This window comes from Gavialis gangeticus, unplaced genomic scaffold (genome assembly GCF_001723915.1).
Source record: "Gavialis gangeticus isolate Ggan-Ray unplaced genomic scaffold, GavGan_comp1, whole genome shotgun sequence".
NCBI lineage: Eukaryota > Metazoa > Chordata > Crocodylia > Gavialidae > Gavialis > Gavialis gangeticus.
The window spans coordinates 35248649-35267087 of NW_017728993.1; the positions used below are offsets into that span (position 1 = coordinate 35248649).

General features: G+C 43.7%; 1 protein-coding gene across 4 annotated transcripts in view; it reads right to left on the reverse strand.

The window, feature by feature from the left end:
• MCOLN3 (mucolipin 3) overlaps positions 1–18439 on the reverse strand; it is a 42908-nt gene that overhangs the window by 18706 nt on the left and 5763 nt on the right. For all 4 annotated transcript variants that reach the window (XR_002094684.1, XM_019501548.1, XM_019501547.1 and 1 more), the window contains exons 2-9: positions 17548–17777; positions 14009–14176; positions 11429–11582; positions 8972–9056; positions 8797–8893; positions 8104–8203; positions 5872–5984; positions 5618–5767 (exon numbers count right to left, since the gene is read on the reverse strand). Coding sequence is in view for 3 of the 4 variants with exons in the window: in XM_019501548.1 (XP_019357093.1) it covers positions 5618–5767; positions 5872–5984; positions 8104–8203; positions 8797–8893; positions 8972–9056; positions 11429–11582; positions 14009–14176; positions 17548–17777 (1097 nt within the window). In the remaining variant the exon portion in view is untranslated. The remainder of the gene's footprint in view (positions 1–5617; positions 5768–5871; positions 5985–8103; positions 8204–8796; positions 8894–8971; positions 9057–11428; positions 11583–14008; positions 14177–17547; positions 17778–18439) is intronic.

Genomic DNA, 18439 nt, shown 5'->3' on the forward strand with positions numbered 1-18439 from the left:
ACCTGTGCTGCTACATCCCCCTTTCCCCCCTACCCACTCCCCCACAGCCTGTACCTCACTCCCTGATGCCTCCATTTCCATTTTCACTGACTGGCTTTCTTGCCTGCATTGCAGGCCAGGCCAGCCTCTGGCTTCTTTACTAATAATTCAATCCAGGACCAACTGCAGGTACTTCCTCAGCCTCACAAAGGGTTTTTCAACCCTAAAGCTTCCGAAGATACATTTTTAAGTACTCCTTTTTCCATAATACACATATAGACATCAAAACACAAGATAAGCCATCACACACCATGAATAACATCATATGTCCAGCACAACACAACATCTTTACTTCTTGCTGTCAATTCCTTTATAAAAAGAAAGGCTCTGTGACAGTTCTGTTTGGGTACCTTTGATGCTGCTGCTGATGCTACTGGTGTTGAGCCAGCTAAGTTATTCTACCTGTTGTCACATAAAGTGGTGGACTGGACGTGAGGCTGTAGGGGAGAAGGAGGCCTCACTGGGGCACACTGCTCTGTTGTGCAGAAGCCCCAGCGCCAGGAAGGGTGCACCACAGTGTCACCCACTCACATCATGAGTTTTGTCTGTCACCAGCTGGTGCAGGGCCCCAGAAGACAGACCCCCCCAGCAAGACACACACAGAGCTGGCATGCTTTGTGGCCTTAGCAGGGGCCCCTGCAGTTTTCAGCCCGCTGCACCTTAACACACACAGGGCCATCTGTGTCATGAGTTTTGCCTGTCAGCAGCTTGAGGTGCAGTTTTCCCCAAATCCCTGCACCTATCTTCTTGAAACTTGGCAGGCTTTATGCTCTCAGCAGAGGCTACCAACCCTAAAGGTTTCATCCAAATCAGAGACAAAACAACAAAGTTATAGATATTTCATTGATCCCCATTATACCCTATGGCTGGATTTCTGAGGCGGCTTCAAAACTTCAGAGCTGCTTTGGCCAGATCGAAGCGGCAAACCAATCTACAGCTCCAGATCGGATTGCTGAGATCCGAAGTGGCCGGATCTGAAGCCGGATCAAATACCTGCCTACTCGCACAGGCCTACTGCTTGGCTCCCCCTGCTTCCATTGGCTCCACCTCCTCCTACTGCACCACTCTGGGCAGCAGGTAGTGTGGGGAAGTGAAGGCATGCATGGGGACACGTAGATTCACAGATTTAGAGGCTAGAAGGGACCTCGCAAGATCATTGGGTCCAGCCCCACTGCACTGGGCAGAAAAAACAACTGGGATCAGGTGAACCCAGCAAGACGACTGTCCAGTCTCCTCTTGAAGATTTCCAGGGTAGGTGATGCCACCACCTCTGGGGGCAGTCTATTCCACAGTCTGGACACCCTAACTGTGAAGAATTGTTTCCTAGAGTTGAGCCTGAAGCAGTCTTCCAGGAGTTTGTGGCCATTAATTCTGGTTTTCCCCAAGGATGCCCTCGTGAACAGTTGTTCACTGAACCCTTGATGTATTCCCTTGATGTAGCAGTAAGCTGCTACCAAGTCCTCTCTCAGCCTTCTATTTTTTAGGCTGAAGAACCCCAAGTCCCTCAGCCTTTCCTCGTATGGTCTGCCTTGCAAATAATCAAGTCTGCTGCAAGTCTGCTGGAACGTGTTAATTAGCATGCTCCAGCAGCCTCTGCATCACATGTATTCAGCATTCACACATTTCAAAATGGCAGCAGGGTGATTTAACTAAAGCTCATCGAACAAGCTCTAGTTAAATAGCCCCTGCTGCCATTTTGAAGGGCAGGATGCTGAATACATACGACTCTGCGGGTGCTTTATAGTGGCTCTGTAAGCTGCTTTAATTAAAGTGCCAGCCCCCCCTGCACCCCAGGGCACATGTATAGATGCCCCACATGCTCAGCCAGGCCAGAGGGAAGCTCCAGCTTGGTGGCTTCTGCCCCATGTGCAGGGCTCCAGCTCCCAGCCGCCTCCCACCCACTTTGTCTGTCCAGCACAATGAGCAGCCAGCTGTGGGCAGCCAAGTGGGTGGAAGGCAGCTGGGAGCCCTGCGCACTGGGGCAGGAGGCACCTGGCTGCAGGTTCCCCCTTGCCCAGAGAAGCACAGCAGGAGTAGCAGAAGAAGCTGCCACTGGAGGCAGAAGAAGCCAAGCACTACCCAGGTGGCTGCAGCCACACCAGGAAGAGCCCCGCTGAGAAGCTATACACACTGGCTGGGGCTATTGCAGGGCACACAGCATGGACTACCCTAGGCAGGAGCAGGTAAGGCTTGGCCCCATGGGGAGCACCATGGGGGCAGCCATGGGCTGGGGTGGCAAGGGAGAGGGTGATCACACCTGCACCACACCACCCAGGTGAGCTCTGCTGCACATACCCCATCCCTCCCCTCCTTTCCCCCACCCCCACCTGGCTCCTGGGACCTAGCACACTGGCAGCACCCCCACACCCACCCCAAACCTCTCACATGTACCATACACATGTACTCCCCTCCCCCCACCGACACACGCAATATATTAGCATAAGACTATTTTGAGCTGTTATGCAATTGTCTCTATATAATGCCACTCAAACACGTAAATTAGGACAACATTTTTTTAAATAAAATTAAAATATGTTAGAATAGATGTTTGACTTTTAGTATACAATTTGTTTTTTAAACCATAATTTGTTTAAAATTATATCTTCTGAAAGAGTGTGGCTGTGCCGTTCTCGACAACTAGCGAAAACTTAAGTGGCCCACCAGCCAAAATAATTGCCCAACCCTGTTATGAAAGCTCATCTGTTCAAATTCTAAAGGAAAGTGCCACTGAGTATATTTGAGGATATTCTGGTATTTCTTTGTTGGCCAACTCTTGCTGCCCATGAATCAATGCATCCTTCAGGACCTTTCCCTTATTTTTTTTTTGAAAGAGATTATATTTTTTGAAATTGAGCATCAACTCCAGGTTTGGCATTTAAGATCAAAAGAAGGATTATAAATTAAATAAATAATGGCTAGAGTTATTTTGAGAGGCTTGAGTGGTTGCACACTATACAGTAAAAACTAGTTAGGACAGACTGCACACATCTGGAGCAATGTTACCTTTACTTGCAGAAGATGCAAGTAAAGGATTGCTGTTGTGGAGCATATGGTGGTGGTCTATCCAGTATTCTTGGGCTAGGGACAGACATTCAGAAAGCTGGAGCCTGAACTGATTCAATCTTTGCAGGTTAGCCTGACCTGCCTAGATTGAACCAATTTGCAAGTGAATAGACATTCACAAAATACAGGCACATACCTGCAGTAGCTCAGGCCAGGAGCCAGGGGCACTAGAGCAGTCCTTAGCTGAAGGGAAGCTAGGCTGAAGGGGCATGACCAGCCCCAGCAGTAGCCTGGAGTGAACTGGCCAGGGAGGAGTTCCCTCCTCCCTGTCCCACCAGCATGGACCCCAGCCCGGTTCCACCGGGTGCTCCCCCCTTGCTGCTGCGGCGGTGGGGCCGGGCATGGCCAAATACCAGCCAGCATGGCCTCTAAAGCAGAGGGGGCAGGGGTGGGGTTATACCCCCCCTCTACCTCCACTGCCCCCTGGAGACCACAGCAGGGTCTACCTGCCCTGACCACTGCCACTGCCACTACCACTCGCTCCTTGCGTGGGGCAAGCAGCAGAATAAATTCCCTCCTGCCCCCTCCGCCAGACACCAGAGGGAGGGGAAAATAACTCCCCTCCCTGCCCCCTCACCTAAGGGGCCCTGCCAGCCAGCCTCTGGCCAAGCCCCTGACCCTGCTGCTGGAGTGGTGAGGGGGCAGGGCCCTGATGGGGCAACAGACCCTCTCCTGGTGACCAGGTAGCGTGAGCCTCTTCCTGATAGGGGGACCACAAGCAGGGGTCAGAGCTGTTGTGGATTGTGCAGGGCAGGAGGCAGCACCAGGGCTCAAAGGGGGCCATAGCCCCCCAAGCCTCCCTAATGCTGCCGCCTGTCTGCAGCAGCTTTCCCTGCCCCTGCCCCTGCCCGCAGCATGGCCCCCCCACCAGGAAGAGACTTATGCTCCAGGACACTGTGAAAGGGGCTGCAGCCCCAATCAGTGTCACTCCCTCCTCGCTGCTCCAGCTGCGGTCTCCTTAGGCCTTAGTCCCCGCTCTGCCCTGGAGGACCACAGTAGGGGTCTGCTTGCTCCAACTGCTGCCGCCACCACTCGCTCCCTGCAGGGAGGGAGCAGCAGCATAAGCCCCCTCCTGCCCCCTTTGCCAGGCTCCAGAGGGAGGGGGAAATAACCCCCATCCCTGCCACCTGCCTAAGGGAGCCATTCTGGCTGGCCTCTGGCCCCACCCCTGCTGCTGGAGCAGCGAGGGGAGCAAGTGACCCTGACAAGGGCAGCAGCCTCCGTCATGGTGTCCCAGACTGCGAAACTCTTCCCGACAGGGGCCCACGCTGCGGGTGGGGGCAGGGCAAGGAAAGCTGCCGCAGATGAGAAGCAGCAGCTGTGCTAGGGGAATTATGGCCCCCTCCAAACCCTGGTGCCACCGCTTGCCCCATGCAGTCTGCAGCACCTTGGACCTCCGCTTGTGGCTCCACCACTGGGAAGAGCCTCATGCTCCCAGACACCAGATCAGGGGCTGCTGTCCTGTCAAGGCCCTGCCTCCTTGTCACTCCAGCGGCAGGGGTGGGGGCACGGCCAGAGGCCAGCTCACAGGTCCCCTTAGGCAAGGGGGCAGGAAGGGTGGTTATTCCCTACTCCCTCCAGCATCTGGTAGAGGAGGCAGGAGGGAGCTTATCCCACCGCTTGCCGCCACTGTCTGCAGTCCCCTGGCTCAGAGAGGGAAATAACCACCCTCCCTGCCTTCTCTGCCTCAGAGGCCACGCTGGCTGGCCTCTGGCCATGCCCCAGTCCTGCCACTGCAACAATGACGGGGGGAAGTGCCCGGCAAACCCCAGCTAGGGTCCATGCCAGTGAGATGGGGGTGGGGGGAGGGGGGAATTAAACCTTCTCCCTAGCCAGTTCACTTCAAGCTACTGCTGGGGCTGGCCATGCCCCCAGCACTAGAGCAACCAGCAGAGATGTGCAAGTCTGGGACAGAAGTTACATAAACCAGTCTAAGCTCAATCAGTTAAGTCTGATACTCTATTACATTCAACCAGGTTCATCTCAAACAGGTTTTGGCCATTTTGAAAGCAGTTTGTGCGTACTGAGCTTCTGTTCTGTTACAGGTTTAAACTGGTTTCTGATCACTTAAACTAATTTATGTGCAACTTCTGTCCCTAGCCTTGGACACTGATGGCTTTCCTAGCTGATGCCTTACTTCTGGAGATCGGATAGCAGGAAAGTGTTATTTGAGGGGGACTTTCTTTCCCCCTTCCCCAAGACACTTGTAGAAGTTGTAAAATGGCATGTGGAACATTTTAAATTGCCTTCCTAAACCCAAGGCCTTATTCCTCAGTACAGTTGGGACTATGGAAAGGAACAGAGTAGAGCAGACAGTGATTATAAAATCATTTTGAAGTCAGTTTCTTAAGAACGAGGAGAAAGAGATATAGTTGTCTATACATATTTGGATTTCTGAAATCTAAACAGCTGGTCACTGCAGATTTGAGGGGGGTTTTCCCTGCAAAATGTTCATTTCAAACTGGGGTGAAGTTTCAAACTCTATTTGCGTCTATCTGCTATGTGAAAATCTTACCTTAGCTTGTATTTCCATCTTTAGAGTTGATCCAACAATAGTTAAGACATCACTAACAATAATCATGATATACCACCCATTGACAAATTCCATTTGATCAGCAAAAGAGACTTCTTTCTTATAATAATGTAGGAAGAAGTGCACTAATTCCTAAAGGGGCAGATGTGAGGAGGAAAAAAAGAAAAAGAGAGATTACAATCAAACTTTAAAGTTTAAAAGACTAGCAAGTGTTCCTGAGAAAGTTCTGTACCCACCCTTTGGAGCTGAATTCCCTTAGCGACAGATCGACTGCAGAGAATCAATGAAGCTAAACAAGTCAGTATGACAAAGGCATCAAATATCATCATGTAATGAGTGTTCTTTTGTACTGGGGAGGGAAAAAAAGCAAGCCAAAACATGTTAAACTCTGCATAAATGTATTTTTTTTTCCTTTCTGTCTAGAGCATGTAGTTAAATCAAATTTAGTTTTCTACAGAACTTCTCAACATTTTCTCCATTAAAGCTTAGAAGGAGATTAGTAATGCCTGTAATTCCAGAGATATGCTATAACAAGCTACTCAATCCTGCTGCTCAGCTGTGAGTAGCATTTCTCATTTAGAAGCTTTCCTGTATTCACTCACCAAGCATTTCCGAGCTCACAAGCTAAAATAGTCTGCAACATTCTTTTGTATGATTTTTATTACCAATACTACCCTACAGTATAATGCTGGAGTGACTACAATGTCTCATGAGAGCATGAAGTATTTGTTTCTTGTTTTAGAGCTACAAAAATTGAGGCACAACAGAGGTTTTCTAAATAAAAAAAAGTCACAGGAATTGTTCAATGCATGTATTCAGTTCCATTTCAATAGTTCAGCTACTAGATAAGCCTTCCCTCCCAGAGCAATGCAGATGGGTGCTTGAACAACTCCACAAAAACAGGCAAGCATTATAAATTATAGTGGGCATGATTTTGTCACCAATATTGCCTTAAGAAATACATATTTAGACTCAACTGATTTAAACAAGTCAAATTTTGCATCAGAGCTATATTTGCTACTTAGAGGATTAATTGAATACATTATATTCTACAGTTTTTCTATAAACCACGTGTCTAAATTAAGAATTGGAACAAATGGTGTTACAATTCAGTACTAAGAAATCAGACTAATTTACTCATACCTCCCCCCACTGCACAAAAAAGTAACCTATTAATAATTGAATCTATGCTTGAAGGGCTTCTTGGACAAGGGACTCTGTATCTGGTTAATCACAATAGTTTTGAAAAAGAGACAAACTATTTAGACCTTCAAAACAGGGAACCTCACAAGGGTCCTTACTAGACCAGCCCAAAAATAACTATGTGTTGTATACACAAAAAAGAGTACTGCAAATGTTGCACCTTAATCCAAAAGGATACAAATTTAGAACCATTAAGAAATGGCTAGTATAATTTGCCTTCAATTTGAGATCTATTTACAGACTGCCCAGCAGATTTGTGTCTAAGTTATGGTTAGTGTCCATTATAACAAAAATTAACATATATGAAAATTTAGGTTATCAACATCACACAGGTGATGTCAATCAACTTTTTGTATGTGCACAAGACCTAGCTATTTAGAGCTAGCATGCCATCTAGTGTGCAGTTAGAGCAAAGCAAGTAGCAGCCCTCACACAAACCCCTTTAATTTTAGATTTTTTTGTTCATCCTCCATGGACTTCACTTTACTAGGAAAGGATTGGTATTTGTTTCCTTTCACCTTTCTCTCCATCCCTCCATTTTGCCAAAGACTTTAAAATCAAAATTTTAAAATAAAAAATGACGAGGAAAAAACAAAAACATTCAAATCCTGGATATTATTCAAACCATTCTGTTTAATGGCAAGGGAATAAACAAAACAGTACACTATGGAAAGCTTCGGGTCTCAAACAAGAATATTTATCAACTCTAGTAAATTCTAGTTTTTGAATTAAGTTGCAATAGCACCTCACTGCCACATGCTTAATAACAAGACACAGGAAGTTTACCATATAAGCATTTAATATGATATTTGCTAAATACCATTAATGAGAGCTATATTATTATCCCACCTTTGGGTTAAGTCCCTGATATGTTCCCATACACATTCATACACCATTTTTTAAAATCTTTTAAGAGTATTCCAGCCATTCCAAATTTTAAAATCAAAATTAAGCAAGACTGCTTCCTTAGTTTTGTTCACTTGTTATAGGAATAAATTAATTTAAAAATTTGCCCTATTTTCCACTAGGACTATTCAGTTTTGGCACTGGTCATCTGTTCTCAAATTTTAAAACAATGTTTAGTGTGCCAGCATTTTAAATAAAAGGTTAAATGTTGAAAATTAAAGATTATTTATAAAATCACAGATCTGATTTGAAAGCATCACTTTATCTAAAATTCCTCATCTTAGTTGGAAAGGGGACAGAGAGAAAAAAATGTTATACAGCTCAGTTCAGAGTCATCTGGAAATGTTTTAACTACTTACTTGATCCAGAAACATGCCAGTCTTTACATTCCCTAATGGCAATATCATTGTCTAGACTTATTTTGATTCTTCCACTATGAGCTTTATTGTCAAACAGTATCTGTTAAGGATAGAGAAAAAGTTTGTACAGTTACAAGTGTGCATACAAAGTTAATAAATATTTATCTATTTTACGCCACTAATCAGTCATAGTATATTTGGAAGATATTTCTATCTACCGAGGGAAATTATGAAGCTTTGGAAATACATCCAAGATGATATAACATATTCATATATCAACTTGAAGACTGATTAACAAAGAGGTAAAAATCTGACGAATCACTTATTTTCCCAATTCTGTCTGTTGGAATAAGAATAGTGACCGTTATTTAAAGTCCCACACCGATCTGATAAGCACACAGCTGTTCTAAAAAGGGGAAGGTTAAATCCTTGAAGTATACTGAAAAGCTGCGAATCAGTTTGTTTTGTTGTTCTCTGTGATGACCCAATAAAGGTAAGTGACTAGTGGCTTCCACCACCACCACCATATATTTATAGACCCTGTAACCAAGCCACACATCAAATGACAGCTGATTTCTGGTCCCTGATGTTCTTTACAATTTTTTTTCCTTAGGGTCTGCACTTCACTTATAATAGTCAATAACAATTATTTCTCACAATGGTAAATAAAGATACATCTAAGCTTATACTTACAGTCAAAGTAAAATCATAACAGTCTGGGAGTTCATGGTGACGAACTGTCTGGAGATTGATTGCCTTCAGATTAAACATAAGCTGCACTGTTACAAGTCTGGAAGGCAATTTTGTATTAGCTTTTCACAGTAATAACATTGTACACAAGTGCAGGAACCAAGTATTGCCCCCTCACCTATGAAAGTCCAGAGTGAAATTGAAATCATGTTTTCCCACCGTTCTGTTTTCCAAGGGCATCATGGGCTCAATATAGAAACAGTCTGCCATTAAAGAAGTACAAACAATGAAATTGGGTAGATTCAGTGTTGGTTTTAATTCTACCCCCAACCCCCATAGGACAATTATGCTCACAGAATTACAGAATGTAGAAAAGGAGGGCTGGAAGGGACCTCAGGATGCCATCTAATCCAAGCCCCTACTCAAAGCAGGATCATCCCTATGCAAACCATCCCATGGACATCCTTGTCTAAACTATCCCTAAAACTACAGTGAATGCTGTCTATTAACTGCATACCTCAAATGGATCAGTCACATCAGAAAAAAGTCTTGTAACAGTGCTGCCTTTCTCATATGCCAGCTCAATGCGTTACTCACTTAATTAACAGTTACTCCTTTCTTACCTTACAGGCAAGTTATGAGGGGAAATACATTAATGAACACGAGGTTCACAAAGTGGTGAGACGGGCCACAGAAAAAACCTACAGTTCTGTCAGAAGATCAAAAGTTACTTTCCTCATCTGAAGAGCTTTAGAATCAGTTTGTTTTAAAATACAAAGTGTTTCATAAGTGATGAGTTGAACTAAGTTTTAAAACACAGCATATGTTCACAAAATTGAAGAAGCTGTGTGATGAGGAACATTTTAAACTCTGTGGCAATTTCAAGGGTGGAAATGGGGGGTGAGGGGGGTAGGTGCGGTGGTGTAGTTGCACCCCCCTACACTTTGATTCCTGCTCCACCCTAAAATCAAATGCCTGGGAGGGGCAGCAGCACTGCTATTCAGGCAGTGAGGAGAGCGCTCATTGTCTCCCCAGTTCATATTAATCTCTCTCCACTCCTTGTTAACAATCCTCCTCCTTTTTAGTGGTCTTGATGTTCTACTATTGAAACTATCCTTTCTTTTGTAGTGCTGACATCTGTTAGCCATTCCAGGTAATATCTTCCTTATGTTTCACAGCCCTACAGATGGCTGGTTTTAGCCCTAGCTAAAAACTTTAACTCAGATATAGACATGACTGACAGTGAAGTATTGGAGACACTGTCAAAATGTTCAAGGGGGCTAGATTTTTGTTTTATAAATCTAAATAAGAAATGTACATATAATTATAATGACTATAGGACTGAGGACACACTATCACTATATTTTAATCAATGACCTGGAAGGTGGAATGGAGTGCACCCTCAGCAAGTTTGCACATGACACTAAGGTGGGTGGAGCAGCAGATACACCGGAAGGTAGGGCTAAGATTCAGAGACACCTAGACAAATTGGGGGATTGGACCAAAAGGAATCTCATGAGGTTCAACAAGGACAAGTGCAAAGTCCTGCACTTAGGATGGAACAATCCCATGGACCAGTACAGGCTGGGGACTGACTGGCTGGGCAGCAGCTCTGCAGAAAAGGACCTGGGGGTTACAGTAGATAGTAAACCAAATATGAGTCAATAGTGTGCTCTTGTTGCCAAGCAGGCTAATGGCATACTGGGCTGCTTTATTAAAAGTGTTGCCAACAGATCAAGGGAAGTGATTATTCCCCTCTATTCAGGACTGGTGTGGCCACATCTGGTGTACTGTGTTCAGTTTTGGGCCCCCCACTATAGAAAAGGTGTAGACAAATTGAAGAGAGTCCAGTGGAGTGCAACGAAAATGATTAGGGGGCTGGGGCATATGACTTATGAGGAGAGGCTAAGGGAATGGGGATTATTAAGTCTGGGGAAGAAAAGACTAAAGAGAGATTTAATAGCAACTTCAACTACTTGAAGGGTGGTTCCAAAGAGAAGGGAGCTAGACTATTCTCAGTGGTGGCAAATAAACAAGGAGCAATGGCCTCAAGTTGCAGCAAGGGAAGTTTAGGTTAGATATTAGGAAAATCTTTGTCACTAGGCTGGTAGTAAAACACTGGAACAGGTTACCCAGAGAGGTGGTAGAATTTCCACCTTGGAGCTTTTTAAGACCTAGCTAGGCAAAGCCTTGGCTGGGATGATCTAGTTGGGGATGGTCCTGCATTGAGCATGGGATTGCATTAGATGACCTCAAGGTCCCTTCCAATACCCTAATTTTCTATTATTTTATTGTTTGCTTGGTTTTTTTTCTTTAACTTTATATAAATTTTAGCAAAGTAGTGCACATTCTAATAGTTGTATTTGTTTTTGCTTTTATCTTAAGCTGAATAATATAGCACTAGCCCCATAGCATGTTAGTAAAGCTTCTAATTTCTCTTCAACTGGAAGAAAATGTGTTGCATTAGTGATGATGTACCACGTCATCTGCAACCCCTTTTTTCAAAATCCTAGAGATTCACCCATGGGAAATACGCTTTAGAAATCCATTTCAGTATTCAACAGCCAGAGAACAAGTAAACAAACAGAGATAACTAATTTAAGAGTTTAAACAAGATATTAAGCCGCAATTTCACCAGTTTCAATTTCTGGGTCAATGTCAAAGGTATCATTTCCAGGGCAAATGCTTCCTCGTTTGTAGAACTGTTGACATACAGCCATAGCAGTGTGGTCTACTCCTTTCTTCTCATAAGCATGGTTTCCAACAGATATGTTGCGCAGCTGCAAGTACTAAGTCAAAAGCAACAAATAGTCAAATGAGGTTAAACGCTATCAGGAATCCTACAGCCTTTGAAGGAACCCCCCCCCCCCCAAAAAAAAACAACAACAACAAAAACACCCCAGCAGTGTTAATTTGAATGCACATTACAACCATTTTAGTGTTTTGGTAAAATTTAAACAATTTGGACTCACATTCCATAGTCAGAGCTCACCAATTTTAAGGTATTTTTACCTGGGCAAAAGGATCCTAAACTAAATATTTGCCATTAAATGTTGTCTTTACAAGTCCCTAACAAAGTGAGGGCAAGTATTTCATGACTTGTGAAGAACTTGGAAATCTGTGGATTGGAACCATTCATGGACATGGCAGTTCAAGTGAGCTTTACACCTTCCCATATATCCTTCTTAGCATCACCTTGTGTTCTTTAGATGTAGCCAGACATCCATCCTAATTTGCCCAACTTGTTTTTCAGTGATCTCTGAACTTGTCTGACCTCCAGTGAAAGATGGGAAGCAGGTATATTTATTTAAAAATAATCCCTGCTACATATTTATGTTCAATTGAAGGCAGTGGAACAAAATTCACAGAAAGCAAAATGATTCTCCCCAATCTGAAGACTGTAAGTTTCACTTTATACTAGGTTTACCAAGAAACATCATCTGTCTGCAAGGTCCGTTTCCTCTTCACTTGTGTGCGTCAACCCGTTGTCTTCAGGTCCTGCAAATCTGGCAATATATTTCTTTTTCCAAAACACTTTTGGCTTATATAATTGTTCCTTTTTCCTTACCCAAGATTCTTCTATTAGCCTGTTACAAATAGTCACAGGCCTCCCAAACTAATAGAGAGGTCTAAGCAAAGATCTTTAAAAGCCTCCTGGGAGTAAGGAACTTCTTTCTTCCCTCTCTCACAGCTTGTGACAGAGCAACAAACTGAAGCAACAACTCAGTCCTATGCTAGCACTGTAATCTCCCTGTGTTTTCAAATTAGGCAGCACCACCAATAACAATGTCCACTTTAATTTTAAACTTTGAATTTTGGTAAGATCTGCCCACTTATCCACAACTGCCAAAAAGTGAGATGAGGGGAAAAAGGTTATTCGGAAGTGTTTCAGCTGGAAAACATTGCATTGTAAAAGCCTTACCTACATACTCTTGCTTTCCAGTACACTATGCTTAACTATAAGTCTATTGAGTAGCACAAGACTCAATGGAGCATTAGAAAGCTTTATTTAAGATCTGTAAATTGACAAGACTGATCAGGCTTCTCCATCCAGTGTTGAAACTGGAGATGATGTTCATTAGATCAATGGAAATGACTGGCCTCAAGCTATCTGTGTTACACGGTGTCTGTAAATAAGCACAGTGTGATTATTGCTTACATAATTAATAATTCAAGGCACCACACCAAGTAGTGAGCTCTATTATCGCATGCTTGTTTCACACAGCATGGTTTAGTATATGCAGTATTGTCTACTCTTATGATTTTTGGTGTTGTTCTTAAAGTCTATGCTTTGGGAATGTGAAAAACTTAGCTCTTTTTTATATACATTTATATTTAGAAACACTGTATATGTTAAAACAATGGTACTAAAACTCTGAATACTTTGAGCAATACCTCATTCTCCTTTACAGCTTCTTTGAGGTAGTCTACTTTTCAGAGACCTAGTCTACTAGCATAGTTCATGCCATTGAAAGTTAAAAGTGTAATTGGAATATTTTGTACCACCAAAGTTAGGTATTCAGAAGCACTAATGGACAGAACTAGGAACACAGGTCTGTACTAGATGCCAAAACAAAAGCTTAGTATAAGAATAGGGACCTCCCCTTTTGAGGTTTGAACCCTGACATTGAGTTATCCAAAAAAAGACAACTATGCCAAGATGCCAGTCTTACTTGAAGCTTCATTTAGTTTAGTCTAACTGGGCCCTTCAAAAAACAAAACAAAACAAAACAAAAAACAATCCAAAGTTAACAAACCCATTAGAGAAGTTGTGACAAGTCTATATGCTTACTATTCAAAAGGACTACAAGTGGAGGCTCTTAACCACTACATATTTACTGGTGAAGCCAGTGTATATATAAAGCCAGAGTTAGATTAAATGATATGAGAGCACATCTATTCTCTTCCCTAGCTCAACAACAAAGTAGTTTTCCTACTATAATTTTACAGGAAAAAGAATGTTAGCTGAATCTCTCTTTTACCTTAGCCATGATACATAGTTCTTGAAGATACAAACTCCGGGATTCTTTCTGGTATCCCTATATTTATTTTGCTTCCCCTTTGGTGGACAAAAGGATGATACCCCTCTTCTTCTCCCCAGATAAAAGTCAACCATCCAAATTTCAGAGACTGCTTGATTTCAGGTCCATTTTATAGGGGATTTGATTTTTGTAAAATATTTATATAATATACACATTATAATAAAAGTCTTTACCTGGTTAATTGCAAAGAATATCTGGTCATAGACATCTCTTTGTGTATATACAGCATAGGTATCATCCATTCTGTCTGTATATCCTTTCAAAAAGAGGTGTTTGAATGCCACAGTGTTCTCCTCCTTGAAGGCAACCACCATTTGATTGCTCAACCCAAAAACTACCAACTGAAAAAGAAAAAAAAAGACATAGTGTTTTAATTCCTAATAGAAAACTGGCTTCTGGTGGCTTAGGTCCCTGATGCTTGTTACATTTAAGGCATGATTAACAAATTAAGCACACGTTTAATAATAACTCAGTCTGTAACAAGGTGCATGGTTTAGGGGTGAAAGCCCAGCTGCAGAGGGTTAGAGAATAATAGCCAGCAGCACTGGGCCAGCTGATAGGGTTGACTGGCTAGCCCTGAAGGAAGTTAAAAGCTCCCAGAGAAATGAAACTGGGAAGAATGGAAGCTGAGAAGAAAGGCAACTGGGTAGCACTACAGTGAAGCCCTTGCCCGGGACAGAAGAGGCAGGGGGTGGTGAACTTTGCTGATAATTTGTTTTTCTGTTTAATTTGAGGTAGGAAAGGGGGAAGGCTGGCTCCTGACCCAGGCTAGAAGAGGAACAGCCAGCTATCTGACTACATGTTCAAGGCAATTTAAAGCATGTTAATACAGTAAGTGAGCCATAAAGTTATTCCCCACATACTTTGTGGCTCAATTGTTGTTAAACTGAACATGTGGCACTGGAACTGGCCCATGACAGATCCCAGTGCCCAGCTGGGTGTCAGGATCCAACAGAGGGAAGCCCAAGGGCTTGGGATACAGCTGTCCCCTACCCACTTGGGCTGGGGAAAGAACAAGTCCATGGATGCCAGGCCCTGCCAACCCATGGGGACAGAGGGTGGAGGGGTGGTGAGCCTGCTATCAGGGAACAACTTTGGGCTCACTGCACCCCAGACTTTTAGAAACTGCATATACAGCTGTATTCCACATGTACTTTTCTGACATCCCCAGTGCCTGAGGACCATAGGATCAAGGAGCCTCTCACCAGTCCCTTTGCACTGGAGAGGTCATAAAACTGCATGTTCAGCCCAGGCCCAAACACAGTTTTTAAAAGGTCCCAACATGACAGGACACCAGGATCCAGAAGAGGCGTCCCAGAGTTCCCATGTTTTAGAAACTGTGAAAGCCACATGTGCCACCCAGGTGGGGCTTTGACCAGACCCCATTTCAGTCCCTGGTCAAGTCCAGACCCCAATTCAGTCCTTGGCCTCAGCTAATAATCAACTGGATTGTGGACACCGAGCTTTCAACTTGCTGGTGAAGAGGGAGCCTAGGATCATGATCCCAAGCTCCCCCTTGCACTGGCAAGTAAGGTGCAGTTGGGATCTAATCCATGATCCCAAACTTGCATGTGGCATAGCAGGAGGAGCAGCTGTTGGGATTATAGATCAGATTACATCATGCCTTTAAATGAGAGTCTGTCAACAACCTTAGAGCAGAATTCCTCTCCCAATGACAGCCATGGTTTGATCACATTAGAGACTGAACTCTCACTTCAGTTCTTTATTTCATAGTACAGGAAGAAAAACAAGAGGATGTTTGAATTTTCAGCTGCACCCTAAAAAGTAGTTGGTTTAGTAGATGACTCTTTTACTATGGTTATCTTTGTCTCCTCTTGTCATTTCCCATCCAGATAAAGGAGGATCCAACAGTTTAAGAAAACTGTCATCCTCACTTCTCCTCTTTCAGTGACCTAAAGGGTAGTACTTGTCTAGTATCTCTCCCAACTTCACATTTAGTCTAATAAAGGATGTCACCCAAAAAAAAACCCCTTGCTTCTTCCACATTTGCTGGACCACCATGGCTACAACACTCCAACCCTATTTTCTCGTCTCCTGTCAGAGTTGCAAGTCAGACATTACGTGAGTTTTGAAAGTAATTGCCAACTTTCAATGTCAATCCTAGTAAAATAAATTGAAAGAGACACTTTAGGACAATATGAAGGGGGGGAATGTGGTTGTCCCGCCTCTTGTGCACAGGTGAAAGCTACAAAGATTACCTATTATGGACACAACATTCTGCTATTATACTAAAATCAGTTATTAATATTAGGAGTAAATGACCATATACGTTAGCTATTAATTTTGCAGAGAGAGATTTTAAAAATAATTTTATAATCTTAATGAAAGCCCACAGTTTCATAGTTTCATAGTTTCTAGGGTCGGAAGGGACCTGAGAAGATCATCTAGTCCAACCCCCTGCCATGGCAGGAAAGAGTACTGGGGTTAAACGACCCCAGCAAGGTGTAGTTCTCTTCACTGATTTTACTTCCAATGGTCAGAGTGAAGGAAAATTATGAAAAACTGCCATGAAGTAAGGCAGTCAGTCACTAGGCTAAAGGAAATTTTTTTTTTCCAGATTTGATGAAACCTGGAAATATAATTTCTAAATGAGGGTAGCTAAGTTATCAATCATCCTGACATATCAAATCTTATCTACTCAAGGTATAGCTCTAGGGCAGGGCAAGGCAAAATATGGCTTGCAGGCCAGATCTGGCCCACCAGGCACTTTCATGTGGCCCAGGACACCCACCAATTAATTGCATCCCACCCCGCCCTTCCACCCACAACGGTGGGAGCGAGGTGCCCACATGTACACCCCCCACAAACGTATCCCATTGCACCTCACTCCTACCCTCATGGGTGGTAGGGCCTGGCCTGGCCATCAGCCAGCTTCCAGGCAGGGCTGCTACTGCCACTGCTGCAGCCCCCAGGGACCTGCTCTGTTACCCTGGTCTCCTGCTGGCTCGGGGCAGCAGGTAGGGAAGCGGCAGGGGCATGGGCCAAGCTGCAGCTGGATGGGAGCATGTAGCGTGGGGCTGGAGCTAGTGGCAGCGTGAAGCCCACACCCAGGGGGTGGCAGCAGCATGGAGCTTGGGTGGGTAGGGTGTAGGTGTGAAGGGGGTGTGTGTGTGGGGACCCCCTCCCCCACACTCACCCCATTGCACACAGCCCCAGAAGATGGTGGCAGCAGCAGGCAAGGGTACTCGGGTCACTCATGCCTGGCACAGGTGCTGGTGCCTAGCAGGGCATGGCTCTGGCCAGCACTGCACATCATGGCAAGAGGCAGTCTATTGCCAGTGCTCCCCACCTCGCATGCACAGCCCCCGCACTCACACGGCACAAGAGGGAAGCCCCATGCGCTGAAGCCAGCTGCCTTTCCCAGTATTTAGTCAGCAGAAAAGGTGATTTGCAAATCAAATTACAAGGTTGGATAGGAAGAAAATTATGAAAGAACTGAAGTTTAATTCTGACAGAACTTAAATGTGTAAAAAGACAAAGGCCTTATGTAGTATATTTAAGTTTAATTTTGTGTTTATTATGACACAATATGCCATAGTTTCAATGCTCTGATGTTCATCAACACAAGAGGAAGCTTCTGTTGATACAGTTGCATTGTGTCAGAGCAAGCACAGCATTTGCCAGTTGCCATTCTCCAAACATACGGCATCGATGAAGTAAAATGGAAGCCCCTGATCCCAAGCTTATTTACCTGGATGGTTACCATCACTATTTTTAAAAGCTGAATCCCAAGTTTCCATGGTTTTCTTCCCCGGGCCCAGAATTTCTCACATGGGTTCATGAAAAAAAATTTAAGTTTCCTTCTGAGTTGGTCTTCTAAGAGTAGCTCTTGTGATATAGAAGGGTGCTGTTTGTAGTTGTAAAGATTTTCATCATCATGAGAACTGCAGCTGCTTATAACCACTTCATTATTTTCCATTTCTGGGGAGAGGGAGGAGAGAACAACACTGTGAAAATCAGTTGGGAATGAACATGAACACACACACAATTTCAGATTGTGCTAATAAAACTGAGATCTTGGTTGTAGTCTTCTACAAAATGTTTGCACATTACATTGCACTGAAAGCAAGACCCAAAGTCTTTATTTCATGTATTTTTAAGAACTGCATTTGTAACAGTTAAGCTTTTGACAAGCCATTTATTTTACAGATCAAGTATTAGAACCATGACTTGGCTGTGAGATTTTTGTCCGTATATCCAGACTTAATAGCCATACGCTCTGTTTTTTTCTCACAACAAAGCCACATACAAAATAAGTTATAGGCACAAAGCAGAATAGATCAGTGGGGCAGAAAGTCATATATAAATATCAGCTTTCATGTGTACTTGTTATCTGTTTCCTAGAGCTACACTTCTGTTGTATAAAAAAGTAGAACAAGGCTAAATGCAAAGTCTTGAAACCCTTTCAAATAAAAAAAAGAACATTTTCAGATGCCAATTCTCCTTTACACGAGGCTAAATTTAGAGGTGGCAACTAGTCCAAAACTAAAGTTACTATTACAAGGTCATTGTCTCTTCCAAGAGAGGTAGTTAGACATATTAATCTGAAGTCCATGTTATAGTTTCATAGTTTCTAGGGTCGG